Here is a 15,897-nt window from a genome sequence, read left to right as displayed (position 1 = left end):
TATAATACAAAACCTAGAGTTGTACAGAAACAAGAATTTCTTTTTTGCCAGATATTCTGCAGGTGAGAAATCTGTTTTTAGCTCTAAATCAAACAAAAACAAAGCAATTTGGAATTTTCTAAGAAATTAAATTTTGGATAAAAACTGTTTCAGATCCAACAAAATGTTTTACCAAAGACTTTTACTTTCTATTTTATCTTATATTAAAATTTAGCCTAGACAGTCTAAAAGAAAAATTGTTTCAAGTAAAACAAACTAGTCAGAGGGGACCTTACAAATTAGTCAGAGGGGACCAGCAGGCATTGGGGGAGTCCCTGTTCCCCCAAGCACGACCAGGAGTGACTAGGAATAACGGTCACAAGCTGGCAGAGGGTAGATTTAGGTTAGATATCAGGAGGTGCTACTTCACGGTCAGGGTGGCTAGGATCCGGAACCAACTTCCAAGAGAAGTGGTGCTGGCTCCTACCCTGGAGGTCTTTAAGAGGAGGCTAGATGAACACCTTGCCGGGCTCGTCCGACCCCAGTACTCTTTCCTGCCATGGCAGGGGTTGGACTCGATGATCTGCTTAGGTCCCTTCCGACCCTGCTAACTATGAAACTATAATAAATAGTTCAATTTTTAACCTGTTAAAATGGAGCATTTTGATACTGTCTAAATTTTAGATCTAATTTTTTCTAAATTAATTTGGTTTAAATTGATAAATTATGAAAAGTTTCAATTTTAATAAAATGGCACTTTCTGATGAAACTATTCCAAACAAACCTTTTTCAATCATTTCTGTCAAGCCACACCTTTGTAATATGATCTGTACCTGGCTGCCCAAAGTCCTCAATAGAAAGGCTTCACAATACTTTTTATATATATATTTAAACATGTGTCAAGCTTGCTGTTAAAACATTACCTTGTGTTTAAATTTGTTGGAATTCTTGTTCTCCTTCTTGTTTAAATCAATGAAATAGTGAGTAATACGGTCCTTAGATTTAGAATCCATGTCCCATGAAATCTTGAAAGAGTCACATGTGATGTTACTTATTTTGATGTTGTGTGGCACAGGAAGTTCCTCCATCTCTGCAATCCCACTGTCTTGTGATTTATTCCCTGTGCAGAAATAAGCATTAGATAAACAGGCACTGGGATGTGACTACTGGTATTCTTTTACTAGAGATAAACAATGGTATTGGCCAACCATTCAAAAATATACCCAGTTAAAAAGCTATGATCAGGTCCAACTATGTAAGCCTGGTTCAGACTGCCGAGAATATATTCGCTTTGAAGCAAATAGAGTATAAGTAAGGATTTCACAATCTGGTCCATAATATAATATAATATAATATATAACATAGTTGTTGATTCTTAGGGATGGCTAAAAATTATTAGTAGCTAATAATAAATGGCTACCATCCAACCTCCATATCTGGAAGGAATACAATTTGAAATAATTTGAACTGATATTTTTAAGCATCAAGTATAAACAGTTTCTATATTTACAGGTGGCAGGTAAATGTAAAATGTAAAACCTGACACCAGCATATTTATAAATTGTTATATTTATCAAACTGTTGATACTATGATAATTTGGTTAAATTACACTGAACAATAAACACAAAGACAGCTGATTTTAAAATTTGTCCTACTGTAATATTTCATATAGTGCAGCAGCTCATGCTAAAATGAGGTAGTCCCTTGAACTCCTACTTATTTAGGACTTCCCAGTAGCATTGCCTCCAGTAAACATTAAATTCAGAAGGATGAAGTGATCTTTGTCAGACCTGAACTGTGTAGGATAGGGGAAATACAAACAAATAATACTGGAGGGTCAGGAAAAACAGAGAACTGAGTGGGTAGAAGAAAGAATACAGCAAGCAGTGACAAGGATAAATAGAGAGGTGAGATGGCTCACAAGGAAAATGAGAGAAGCATCGATAAAAACAGGGAGGGAGGTAAGAGGCTAGGAAATACCAATGAAAACAAGATGGATGTTAGAGGAAAAGCTTCTAGACCTTACCTAGATTAAGAAAATGAGGTGCGTCGCAGAGCACTTAGGTGCCCTGCTTCTTCAAAGAGTGGAAACTGCTAGGAAAAGAGCCCTAGCAGTGAGTGGGGAGTCCCAGCTGCTGGTTACCAGGGCAGAGTGAGCTAGTGGCCCATACCTGCCAGTGGTCAGCTGACCAGAAGGGGCAGAGCCTGGCTCACATATAAACCCCAGATCTGAGGCCAGGACAGCAGTGCCTTGTCAGCAGCTGAGCTGAGTGACAGAGCACCCCGGTGCTGCTTGAATGAGGTTATAGTTGGGTGGCTGGAATTTATGTTATAGCCCAGGGGCTTGTGTTTTGTTTACTGTTTAAGACTGGTAGTTTGGGTGAGGCTATTAGGGGATGGAGGAGGTCTCATAGGGGACCCATGGCAGCATGGGGACCTGAGCGCCAGAGGGGGTGCAGCATTGGGGGCGCACTGAATCTGAGTGCAAGAGGGGGCGCAGCATTGGGGGTGCCAATGAGGGCACAGAGCAAGATGGGGCCATGGTAAAGTGATGGTTGGAGCCATGCATAGCCCATAAGGCTAGGGTGTGCCAGAACACCCACTGTAGAACAGGAACCCCAAGGGGTCCAGGAGCCCATGGGGTCAAAGTACAGCAAAACAGTGTCCAAGATGCCGTAAAGGCAGTCTCCCTAATGTATATTTACCAACAAAGATGTGGCGGGTGAGAATTGAGGGTGCCCTTTGGGCCAACTTGGCATGGGAAGGGGGCCTTAGGGAGATCATGGCCATCCTGCAGGACTCCGCGCCGTGACAAAGTGTGTTCTCATTTTTAAATGCCAGTTTGTATAGGGGAAAACAGTGGTGCTTAAAGGATGGTATATTACCTGGTCATGGCTGATTCTAGGTTGATTCCAAAGACTTCATCACAACGAGCTAACATCCTTTAGGGTATGAGATGATCAAATACAGTTTCTTAAATACAGTTGACAGGTAAACTGACTTTTTGACAACATCCTAATTTATACAGATTTTTAGCATTGATCGGGCATCTCTACACAAGATGTTTATTGTGGAATAGACTAATTAGCTCTGCAGTAAGAAGAGCTAATGAATCTAGTCCACAATTAGTCTGCAATAGCTCCTGCGGTGGAGTTATTTACTTTGCAGCACTGCATGCTGATGGGGCTGGCTGGGGCATGACGGTACTACTGTGAGGGTACTGCCTGCTGGCTATCCCCACACAGCCAACCCCTCTGCAGCATGTTGAGCCACGTTAGAGCAGCCCCAGGGTGGGAGGCTAACCATCTCCCACCCCTGGCTCCTTGCCAGCCAAGGCTGCTTTGACCAGACTTAATATGCTGCGGTCCTGGGCACACATGTAAATGCAGCAGCTGGGAGCAATGAACTCCAGCACAATAAGCACCAGAGTTTATTGCTCTACATTTAATAAGCATATGTAGTCACGCCCACAGAAAAATATGTTGCCTTTCTTGTTTAGAAGCCTAGTTTTACAACATACTGAGGTGCTGAGCTTCCAAATTCCCAACCTGCAATGTGCAAATCTAGTCTAGGTAGTTAATATATTAAATCATAACCACCTAAATGCATTTCAGTGCCAAATGAGGTGCCAGTGCAAGTCCAGCTGTTGGTGGTGAAAAGCCCCCATCACCAGAAACCACAGCTGTAATTGATGTTAGACAGACTCATCAAACAGACTGAGAACAAAGAGACACGGAGACAGAACCAATGGTGTCATTCTTTCTTTCAGTGTTAGGGGACATGAGTACACAATCAAATGCACTTTATTCATTTTATTTTATTCAACTGATTTGCTATCCTTCCCAAAGAAGGCTCACGGTGGCTTACAAAGGCTCAGGCAGCATGCATGAGTATGTTTATATATGTTTGTATGTGTAAATACAGAGATCCACACACACATAATAGAACAATATATGCATGCATTATGTCCATGTGTTTCTTTTTATTACTCTGTAGCTTAGCATTTGATACCAGCTTAGTAAGTGAATCATAATGTATACCTATGTTCAATTATTTTATTCAGCTGGCATCAAAATGCCATGGGAAATACTACAGTGCTATAAACTACGCAAGAACAGTTCCTAATACAGCAAATAAATAAATAAATAAGGTAAGATACAATTCCAAGGAGCCTAAAGTATGTGGTTGCTCTTTAGAGCTTGACATGTTGCATTACTGATACCAAAAGCAGAAGCTTTATAACCTAAAGTCCGATGGGTGAATTTTTAAATTGATATGGCAGGGCAGTGGAAATGCCAAATAACCTCATGGTAATGATGTGGGTGAAACTAAACAGAAATTGCATTGGCATGAACGCTCACAAAAAATATATATAAACAACATAAACATCATAGAAGTCCATTTTTTCACAGAACAGCTACTCAGTTTTTGATTGCCTGATTCTTATGCTCAAGGGAATCTACCAAACTCCTTTAAAAGGCCAGTTTGGGAACAAAATTCATAAACTGGCTAGGCATCAAGAACCAAGGGCTGAACACTGGTATTAACTTTATGACATAATATAATCTCCCTGATTCCTGAAATTCTTCTTCCTCTCCTTTGATAGGCCTTGGTTTCCCAGTAATCAAGCTTCTTTTCTTCTATTAACTGTCTGTCTGCTAGTTCTGGGAATTTCTCCCCTCTCCAATTTCAAAGCACTAAACAATGTTTTTAATCATCACTGAGTATCCTTCACTCCTCAGACCCGATGAAGAATGCCAGCTTGTCCAATAACAGGTAGCACTCCAAAAGGTCCTTGTGAATTACAAATTGCTCATTCTTTTCTTAACTCAATATTTTCTATTTTAACCACCTAAACATATTTACTCATTAAGTACAATAATGCATCTTATGTAAATAGTAAGGTCTTATTGTAGTCTGCAGAACTGAATTCTAAGCCATGACAATAACTGTAGCAACTGTAACATGTAATTACTTCACACAACTATCTGATGATGATGGGTCTCCTCCTTTGGCCTTTCCCCTAAAATATATGCTTGTTGTTTGGAAGCATACATAAAGAGCACGTATAAGACAATTCTGTCATTTTTCCTTCCAGATAATTTCACTTAAAATTTTCTGACTAGTATACTCCAGGGTTTGGCAACTTTTTGCCACTGGGGGCCATCACTTGCAAACCAGCCCTCACCACAGGCTGTAAGTTTCCACAAGTACTTATGCCACGAGCCAGATCTAATCTCTACGGGATGGCTCTGGCCTGTGGATTGTAGGTTGCTGACCCCTAGTGTATTCAACTGCTGTCTAAGAGTCCATATTGACCTTTACTTTTCTAATATTTTGATTATGGTCCTTAAACTTTCCAAGTAATCAAAAGTATGGCTGTTAGTGGTAGGCATAGTGTGGAAGGGTGTTGAGTTAGGGCTGTATAAATGCAGCCATCACTTGCCTTCTCTCCACTGGATGCCTGCTACTTATCCCAGACACCCATCGCTGCCTCCAGATTCACTCTTGTCCCTGGTCCCACTGCAGCTGCTGCTGGCCATGCAGATCCAGGCTGGAAGGTATCCCATTGTCTGGATCTGACCTTTGGCCTGGGTGACTTTGACACCCCTGAAAAGCACTAGGAAACTAATCTACAGTTTAAAAAAAGTGGTGGGCAATTATTTTGGCTAGAGGGCTGCTTAATAACTTTTGGTGAGGTGTGGAGGGCCACAGTGGTGCCCTGCCCCCTGGCTGCCATCTTGGGACTGGAAATCCTGACCTTTGCCACTCAAAGTCCCTCCCCTTGCCCCCAGAAACTCCCCTTTTGGGATGGGGTCTGCCATCTTGGAATGGGAAAAAAAACAAACCATACACTAAAAATCAAACATCTACTATAACATTTTAAATTTTAATTAAAAAAATATTTTGACCTGATTTGTGTTTGTGTAGTGTACAGAGAGGTGACTGTATAATAAAATAACTCATAATAAAGATTTACTCTTGAAATTGTGTGTGGGGGGTGTGTTTGTGTGGGGAGCTGTGGGTGTGGGGTTTGTGGAGGGATATATGGGGGTTTGTGGGTGTGTGTGTGTGGGGTGGTGGGTGCGGGGGGGTAGGATTTGTGAAAGAATGTGGGGGGGTGGCCCCCAGACACTTAACAGCAGGTAAGGGCCCCCCAGCAGAGGTCTGGCTGAGTTCTAGAGCATCACATGGTGGTACGGAACCAACCTGGCCTGGTCCAAAGGCACACAGCTCCCAGATAGTGCCAGGAGCCGCATGTGGCAGCACAGAGCCCACCTGGCCTGGCCCAGTGGCATGTGACCTCTGAAAGGCCACACCTCCCACTGACTTTCAGAGGGGCAGCCACAGGCCAGTAATTATCTTTTGGAGGGGCCCCACAGGTTGAATAGGATGGCCTGATGGGTCAGTTCCAGCCCAGCGGCTGTATTTTTCCTGCCACTGGTTTAAAACCTTCATTGTTGGGGAAAATGTCCTTTTTGCAGTTTCACCCTTTGATTTCTTGGAAAAAAGTTTTGTTTCACCCTAAGAAAATCATCTCCTTACCAGACATAAACAGTACATGTGTGTATATGCCTGTCTCACATAGCTGTCATTAAGTTCAGACCTAAGCTAGTCTTTCAAATGGACTATACCCATATACTTACTCCCATGATCATGATCTTATTTAGCACATTCATGTCTTCCTTTTCAGTCAGTTATTTCATCTCTTTAATTCTTATTACTGTTCAGATCCCTTCTGATTTGGTAGTATATTTTACAAAATGCCAGTTCAGAAATATACACAATGTTCAGGTGCAGCTACCGATAAAGGATTTTACCCTCCTTGGTCTATGATGTGATATTTGCACTGCAAGCTCATATTTAATTTGCTATCTACTATATCCCTTGGGTCTTTATGAGAACTTCTGGTTTCCTAGTAACTCCATCCTATTCAATATCTATGTTTATTTTCCCTTACATATCCTAGCTGGCATATTTCCAGTTTGATTCTCATTTTTGCATTACTTGACCATTTGCATATGTCAGCTCCTTCAAATATTTCTGTCTCTTGGGTGCTATGCATCACTCAGTCTACTATCATCTCCAGAATTAAAAACTGCACTTGCAGTTCTTCTTTCATAATCCTTATCAAAGATGCTAAAATGGAATCCCATGCTGTATTCTGAAGCATCTCGTTGATTCATTTACAACATGAGGCACTGGCTTGTGTCATTATTCTTAATTCTTTGTTTACTGTCCTTCAGCTAGTTTTCAATCCACTGTGACAGGACTATTGTCCAAATAAAATTAATTTCTCAAATAAATTTCATGAGTCTATCAGATGCTTAACTAAAGTTTAGTCATATGAATACTCCAAATAGTGACCTAATATCCTATTTAATTGTATGGAAGGGTACCTCCATTTTTTGTTTTGCCTTTAGTATATCAACCTCAGAGTTTTGTTTTCAGTATCTGTAGTCAGATTACTTAAAAACAGTGGGTAAAATACAATCTGCTGCAGAGGCCTGGCACAAGGCCTATATGCTTGTTAACCAGAACTCAGCCAGCACCTATCCATTTAACTGGTGCACAGGCAATATGGGTAGCAGAGGTCTAACAAATAGTGCAAAAGATACCACACTTGTAACTTTCCATTGAAAGATTCCTTTTGTTACCTGCTCTTTAGACAGCTTTTTTTATCTAGCACCCAATTTTCTCCTGAGTGCTGCCCAGTTGTCCATTCTTCTCATACTGGCAGTAAGAAATGAATTATTATATTTTCTCTCCTATAATATGTACCCACATATAATACACACGTTGTTTTAGGAAGGTGGAATGAAGGGGGGGAAAAGCCTCTTCCTTGAAAATACAAAGTAATTTAATATAACAAATTTATAAAAAGCAGCAATCTTTACAAAAAACAAGTTATAAAAATGCAAAACAACCACACAAGCTTTGTGGATCCCTCATCCCTCATTACAATATTGTGGCACATAGCTAGCAATGCAAAGGGTTGGGAGAGCCTATCACTGCTCCATTAACATCCTAGCAGCTGCTGGTGTTTGACTGCTAGCTACACACCACAATATTGCAATAAGGAATATATGAGGCATTTGCAAAGCCCCTATGAGATGCCCTGGACAGAGTGAGAAGGGGGAGGGATGTGGGGACTACATATTATGTAACTGCTGGAGGAAGAGCCTGCAGCAGCCTGGCTAAGAACGGATAGCCTGCTCTCTGACCCAGCCTGCTGTGAGCTGGCTACAACTCCAGCTGGGGACAGATGTACCTGAGCAGTCTTGCGGTATGGGATCCTCCTGGGGGTGCCTATGGCTAGTCACCACTCTCCATCTTGGCTGGCAGCTAAATGGCATTGCTGTACTTCATCACAAATAATGTGTAACTAGATTTCTAGCAACTTGTGTTTTTTGGAAAAAAGGTGTGGGTTATATGCAAGAAAATATGATACACAAGGCATCCATGCATTTTCATGCTACTCCAGCACAGGAAACAACAAAGGGCTGGTGTAAAAAAACATGTCACAACTCCTTCAACTGCAAATGGAGAAAGGACTAACAACCAATTATTGTCAATATTAAAGGATGGCATACATCCTTCCATGAAATTAGTGACATGTATTCTAGACCCCCCTGCTTTCTACAAAAATCTGAGTCACTTATTTAATAGGTAAAGGTCAGGTGATTCTTGACCCTTCTAATCAGAAGCTGAAGAAATCACTTAACTTTGTGTTGTTCACACATTGAATATAAGGCTTTTGTTCTCAAAGCTCCAGAATAAACATGAAATGCCAACTTCACTGAGATCAACTGGAGAACCAAAAGATTAATGCTTTATGCTTCTATTCACAGGGTTCTCTCTCTGCCATATCCAGAGTTAAATTTCAAGTTAAATTGTCTAATCAATTTTAAAGCAGCCATGATAGTGACTACTGCAGCTGAACAAAAATGCTGGCAAATGAGAAGCAAATAGATTTGTATTTATATACCCAGCTACACATAATTACATATGTGTGTACACAGGCCACTTAAATCAGTATTCTCCCAGTTACATAAATGTTATCTATCAGTTACATAAATTAGCCGAGTGAAAACTAAAGGAAATAGAGATGTTTCTGTTGGTTGTTCATGGTTTTCACTTGCAGACAAATTACAGGACTTGGGAGTTGATAAGACCAAGCTGGAAACATAGATTCATAGATGGTAGAGTTGGAAGGGACCTCAACAGATCATCCAGTCTGACCTCCTGCCTAGGTAGGAAAGAGTGCTGGGGTCAGATGACCCCAGCCAGATGCCTATCTAGCCTCTTAAAGATCTCCAAGGTAGGGGAGAGCATCACCTCCCTTAGAAGCCCATTCCAAATGTTGGCCACACTTACTGTGAAGAAGTTTCCTGATATCTAGCTTAAATCTGCTCTGTCAGTTTGTGACCATTGTTCCTTGTTACCCCAAGAGGAGCCCTGGTGAACAGAGCATCTCTGATTCCTTGCTGTGGCCCCCTAATGAATTGGTAGGCAGCCACAAGATCACCTCTCAGCCTTCTCTTGTGGAGGCTGAAGAGGTCCAGGTCCCCCAGTCTCTCCTCATAGGGCTTGTCCTGTAAGCCCCTAACCAGATGCGTGGCTCTCCCCTGGACCTTCTAGAATCTATCAACATCCTTCTTGAAGTACAGCGCCCAAAACTGGATGTAGTACTCCAACTGCAGTCTGACCAATGATGCATAGAGGAGAAGTATCACCTCCTTGGATCTATTTGACATGCATCTGCTGACGCATGATAAAGTGCAGTTAGCTTTGCTGATGACTTTGTCACACTGATGACTTATGTTCATCTTGGAGTCCACTATACTCTGAGATCCCTTTCCACTTCTGTGCTGCTGAGAGGGCCACTTCCCAGCCAGTAGGTGTGCTAGATATTTTTGCACCCTAGGTGCAGCACTCTGCACTTGTCCTTGTTGTACTGCATGCTATAGCGTACTGTCCACTTTTCTAACCTGCCCAGGCCTGCCTGCAATCATTCCCTACCCTCTGGAGTGTGCACTTCACCCCACAATTTAGTATCATCCACAAACTTGGACAGAGTACACTTCACATTCACATCCAAGTCACTGATGAAGATATTGAAGTGTACAGGTCCAAGGACTGAACTCTGCAGGACCCCGCTACCCACGTCCTTCCAGGTCAATACCGACCCGTCTACTACCACTCTCTGAGTGTGACTGCTAAGCCAACTTGCCACCCACCAGACCATGTAATCATCTATGTTACAGCCCCTTAATTTATTTATGAGAATAGGATGAGATACCATATTGAAGGCCTTGCTAAAGTCCAAGAAAATGACATCTACCTCTATTCCTGCATCCAAACATTTTGTTACCCTGTCATGAAATGAAGCCATATTGGTCAGGCATGATCTACCTGCTACAAATCGATGCTGGTTTCCCTGCTGCATTATTTTTCCTGCTGGACTCCCATAAATATGATCCTTCATAATCTTTTCAAAGACCTTTCCACGGATGCAGGTGAGGCTGACTGGCCTATAATTACTCGGATCCTACTTCCTCCCCTTCTTGAATAGCACAGCCTTGTCTTCCCTCTCTGTCACTAATTGCTGCTCCTTGTTCAGTAGGGGTCCTATATTGCCCTGCACCTTCCTTTTACTTCCTACATACCTAAAAAAAACACTTTTTGTTGTCTTAGAACATGTAGAAGAGGTATGGGAATTCTTCTGAATTTGTCTCATCACTTGGGAAACAAACAACTTAAATCATTTAGTCTAATGTGGTAACAGGATGAAACACAAAATTCGTAATGAAACTTCTTGCTGAACAGTAATTGTTATGTGTTCACAATTGCCTCTCACTTTCAAATGGGAGAAGTCCAGAGGATGGAATACTTGCCTACTGACTTCTATTTAACAAGAAAAAGGTTTTCTAAGGTACGCACAGAAGAAGTCCTAAAAAAAAACAAACCAAAAAAACCCCTCACCTTCAAAACATTTTGAAAAATATTTACAGCTCAGGACATGATTTTTATAAAACTGGAAAAATAAAGTAACAAATGCTTCTGGGATACGATGATCTCAAGTCATGAAGTTTTAGCTCTGATATCATCCCCCACAGTCAAAGCAAGAATCTAATATTAGGCGCCATATAATTATCTTTAAATATACCAGGATTAATAAGCAGCAACATGTACAACAGTAGTCTCCAACCTTTTTAAGTACCGGGTCACTTTTTGAATTATAGTGCAACCCAGGATCTACCACGCACCATACCCTGCCCCCCCCCCAGCAGGTCAGTTTGTTGGGGAGGGAAGGCGGGTGGAGGTGCAGATCAAGGCCCCTATGGTGAAGGAGGGAGTGGGGCAGAAGAAGAAGTTCAGTGCACACAAACCACTTTCAAAATGGCTGAAATTGGTTTAAAATAAACCTGGATGGATGTAGCATCAGATTTTGCTGATTTAGTTTAAATTGGCTTTTTGAACTTCTGTCCCAGATCCCCTCCAGGTTCAGGTGAATTCACAGTCCCCCAGCATCTCAGGGTGCTTTGCACCTCCCCTGCAAACTCACCCTCACAGGATGGGCAAGCTAGCCTTGGCCTAAGCTGTCTGGTCCAGCAGAGCCAGGAGGCATGCTTTAGTGCCCCCCAGCTTCTGGCCTGAGCCATTGCAGGCATGTGGTTACAATTCCAGAATCAAAAGTGAATGTCTGTTCATTCGACTATTGGTTTCATGTGATACCTAACACTTCATGGACAAGCTGAGAGATTGCATTTTCAGAATATTTGTCTCCTAAAATATATTAGATCTGGGGTGAGGGGGACATTTTCAAAAGCTTAAGAAATAGTGGCAGAGACTTGCTTGAATTGTGATTTTAGTACTTATTACACAGTGAAGAAAGTTCCTACAAATACTGTTCATGTTCTCAAGGCTTTGTTTTGCATTCAAATGCCTCTGCACTTCATTGAAAAAAGATTTTAAAGCTAAAAGCTTTTTAAGTGTTTCAGAACACCCAATTAGAATTGATCTCTGTGGGTCAAGTTCAGGGTTTTAGTCACCATTGCTTTAATGCTCAATAATTTGCTGAACAGATTTTCATTTAGGTTTAATTTTAAGTCTCTCTTTTTAACATAATTTTGCACCTATGATTCACTGGAAGTCACAAATAATAGTAGATATCTAGCATTCAACTCTACCACAGCAACTGAGTAGAGTCAGTTTCCTATGTATTTTCAAGAAGACTCTGAAGTACGTAAATCACTTTTGACTTCACCTCCTATAATACTTAGATGTTTTTGGAAAAAATTTCTCTAATACTTGCATTTATGCTTTAATAAAAAGGTAGATGAAAATTAGAAATACAATTTCTTATTAATCCAAAGCCTATTCTAAATATGTTCTCCATTATAATAATTTTTGAGACCCATATATCATGTCTCAGTTAACATCACTGAATTTGCTTTATGCTAATAAATCAGTTATTTCAAGAATAAAAATCTGCTATGTTCTAATATATGTCTTATTTTCCTGTTTTCCTTGTGCTTTCTCTTTATAGAGAATCTCAAAATTATCAAAGATAATTGTTTAAGTGAATTGTCTAGATAGAAATATAATTTAATAAAAAGTATTATTGGTATGTAGGGTATCACCTTGTATTTGAAATCACAGAAAATTAGGGTTGGAACAGAACTCAAGAGGTCATCTAGACCAACCCACTGTTCAAAGCAGCACCATCCCTTACTAGATCATCATTGGTTCAATTTATGCAACTTAAATTAAGCTGCGAAGATTGAATCAATTCAGCCTGTGACATTTTGACTGTTTTACCAGCACGCCTTTTTTTTTCCCCCCTTAGTCTTTTGGTTGTTATTGTTGTCTTATGAATTTAATGAGGACACTATACTATGCGCACATGCACAAACACATGCGCACAATCAATTCCTTTCTTCTGTCCTATAAAGTTAGGGGGAAAACTTTCAAAAAGAAAAGGAGAAATTTAAATGTGAAACAGGACATATATCTAGAACCCTGAGAATAATATAATGGATATACCATTCTTCTCTAAGAAAGGTCTATAACATAATGAAAAGAAAATTAAGCTGAAATAATACAACAGCTACTCTTTTCTCCCTGAGTTAGGGAGAAAAAAGGCTTGCATCCATGACATATTGAAGCTTACACTGGTTTTGTGAACAGTTGTTAACTACAAGGTGAATATACTTGATGGATGTTAAAGAACAGGCATGATGCTATCTGATGTGGGATCACAACACTTGCACTTTCTGCCTTGCCACACATGCATGGCAGGAGACATGATTATAGTAATCTACATCAGATCCCATCAGAACTTGGATTTGACTTGATAGTGGAATTCTAATGTATTTAAATAACCATAATTAATTTCATTTTAAAAAATCCTTTAAAATAGGATAAAAGAGGGTTTATCATATTGCAGGGGGAGCCTGATACTGGGTTCCCCCTGAACTAACAAGTACCAAACTTGGTTACCAGCTGGGAAGCGCACCAGGCGCTTATGTGGCTGAAAGCCCAGTCAGTTGATTCTTGAGTTCCCAGCTGTGGGAGTCTGCAGTGTCCTCCCCTTGCTGGGAACTCTGGTTAGCTACCAGGGCTGCCAGCTGCAAGAAGTACATTGGTGCTCCAATCATCTGAGTAAGGCTCCCAAATGGGGGAGCACATGGTACACTCCCTGGCTGGGAGCCCTGAACAGTTGATGGGTCTCCTAACCTCTGGAGAAACACAGGAGCCTTGAACAGCTCTAGTGTGCTCAGAAACTTGGCACTGGCCACACATTCGATTAAAGGCATGATAGGAACCAGTCACAAAGTTACTATACATATTTTGTATAACAACTTTGTGGCTTATTCCTCATTTTATCACACCATTAATTGATAAAATGTGTGGCCAGATCACTATCTAAAGTATAATGTCTGACAGGGGCCTCAGAGGTATAGCCAGGTATTGCAGCACCCTGGGCAGAGAGTGGTGGTCAAAATGTGCTGAGTGCCAGAGATCAGGGGGTAGGGAAAAGTCTTACCTAGTACCTCACCGTACCCTGGGTGCTGCTGATGAGGCATGTGCTTCAAAGGCCAAAGAAAACTGCTTTACATGTTGACAATCAGCATGCAGATATACTGAGATTTTTCCTAATTTACCTCTTACTCTTGTAAGGCCCCATATCAAGGTTGAAGAGGTCATGCTTGGAACTCCTATTGTAAGGCAACAGTTCTAGCTAATATGTTCACATTAATTACCAGGCATGAGCACATGCAGGATTTACTAAAAGGGCGTGTGGTACACTGCTTCTCAGACCATGATGGGATATGGAAGCACCCAGGAAGTAGGAAGGACCCACTCCTGCTGCCACTGTCCCTGGGTGATCTGGGGGTGGGGTGACCCAGAGCTACTCCTGCCGTGTTCCAGCCAGAGGCTATGGGAAGTGGATGTGGGGTGCGGGGCTCAGCCAGGGCACCAATGGCAGCAGTTTCCTGCCTCCACCCTCTGCTCCCTGCACACCCACTCTCCCCTTGGTGTCTCCTGCTGGGTGGGAACAGGAGCTGGAAGAAGAAATCTGCATGCTACTGTCCCCAGCTGAGCCCAGCCCTCACACAGCTCCAGCCCATGAAGGAGAGTGCAAAAATAGTTCTGGGGCTCCCCCTATGCCTCTATCAGCTTGGGGCAACAGTGGAAGGGGAGTGCAAACACTGCTGCATGCTCTCTGGATCTGCCTCTGCCCAGACAACTTATACTTGAGAGCAGCAGGCACTCCAACTGCAAACACTGCTGTTTTGGATAACACTTCCTAGGTGATATGAGCAGGGAAAAGGACCATCTATGTCTAGCTTGGAACTTCTATACTAACACATTATACTGACAAAGTGCTCCTAGTATAGACAGCTCATACTGGCAAAGAAATGTTTTCACCAGTATAGCCTACTCCACCCCACATCCTCAAGCATAGCAAACTCAAGCACTGCAAAAATGCTATTCCATCTATCTGGGAAACTTTTGCTGTCACAGCTATGTCAGTCAGTCATCACATTTTTCCATAACCCTTACCAACACAGTTTGGCTTAGAGCATTCAAAGCTTGTCTGCTTCATAATAGTCCACAACCCTAGATCACCGCAATATCCACTTCTAAAGAAAGTAATATTTGCATTCTATTTGGTGAAGTAAGATGACACTACAGTAAGTAGCTCTTGCCAGCATATGCTGACTGCAAGATAAATTTTTAAAACAAGCTTTAATTAAAAATGGAGTGTCTGAGCTGCTAAAAGGTAGCTAAAGTGGTACGAGGTGCAGGCTTATGAGGCTGTTAACCTTCTTTTATCCTATTTTAAAGGAATTATTAAATGAATTTAATTATAGTATATGTTTATTTTAAAAACATTAGAATTCCACTATCAAGTCCAAGTCCTGACAGCCCATTGGGCTCTTGTGGTTTTAGGCATATAGGCTTCTGCAGGCAACTTACAGAAGGGAGCAATGTAGCTGGCATCACAACTGTCCACCTTTGACTTCCTAGCCCAAATAACCTGGTACCCATTTACAGCTGTGGAAACCAGAGACAGCCTTTGGCATGAGTCTAGGATTTCACATTATGCCTTTGGAGCAATAATGAAACATCATGACTTCTCTGTCACTGTGTCCCAGAATTCCACTATTACTCATCCTAAAACTGGAAAACCTATGACATATTAATGAATGTGGCAAATTACCAAACAAAAAAGAAGTACTACTGTATTTAAAAAGCATGGATTATGTATCACTACATGAACTTTATTAATTTATTTAGCAATTGAAATTTAAATAGTAATGATAATATGTTGTTACATGCTAGTAAGTACTGTCATATACCTTTTTAAAGTATTTATTACTACAAGACTCTATTACATCTCC

General features: G+C 41.2%; 1 protein-coding gene across 6 annotated transcripts in view; it reads right to left on the bottom strand.

Annotated features, from left to right (window-relative positions):
* LOC149859743 (phytanoyl-CoA hydroxylase-interacting protein-like) overlaps window positions 1-15,897 on the bottom strand; it is an 80,599-nt gene that overhangs the window by 16,509 nt on the left and 48,193 nt on the right. For 5 of the 6 annotated variants that reach the window (XM_090058425.1, XM_090058429.1, XM_090058428.1 and 2 more), the window contains one exon: window positions 903-1,099. In XM_090058425.1, coding sequence (XP_089914551.1) covers window positions 903-1,067 — 165 coding nt within the window. In that variant the 5' untranslated portion in view covers window positions 1,068-1,099. Of the gene's footprint in view, window positions 1-902; window positions 1,100-2,865; window positions 2,923-15,897 lie in introns of all 6 variants that reach the window. The other variant, XM_090058424.1, reaches the window with a different exon arrangement.

The sequence above is a fragment of the Crocodylus siamensis genome, chromosome 7, assembly GCF_052110815.1.
Source record: "Crocodylus siamensis isolate JL-2025a chromosome 7, ASM5211081v1, whole genome shotgun sequence".
In the NCBI taxonomy this organism is placed as follows: domain Eukaryota; kingdom Metazoa; phylum Chordata; order Crocodylia; family Crocodylidae; genus Crocodylus; species Crocodylus siamensis.
This window is presented reverse-complemented; position numbering and strand designations above follow the sequence as displayed.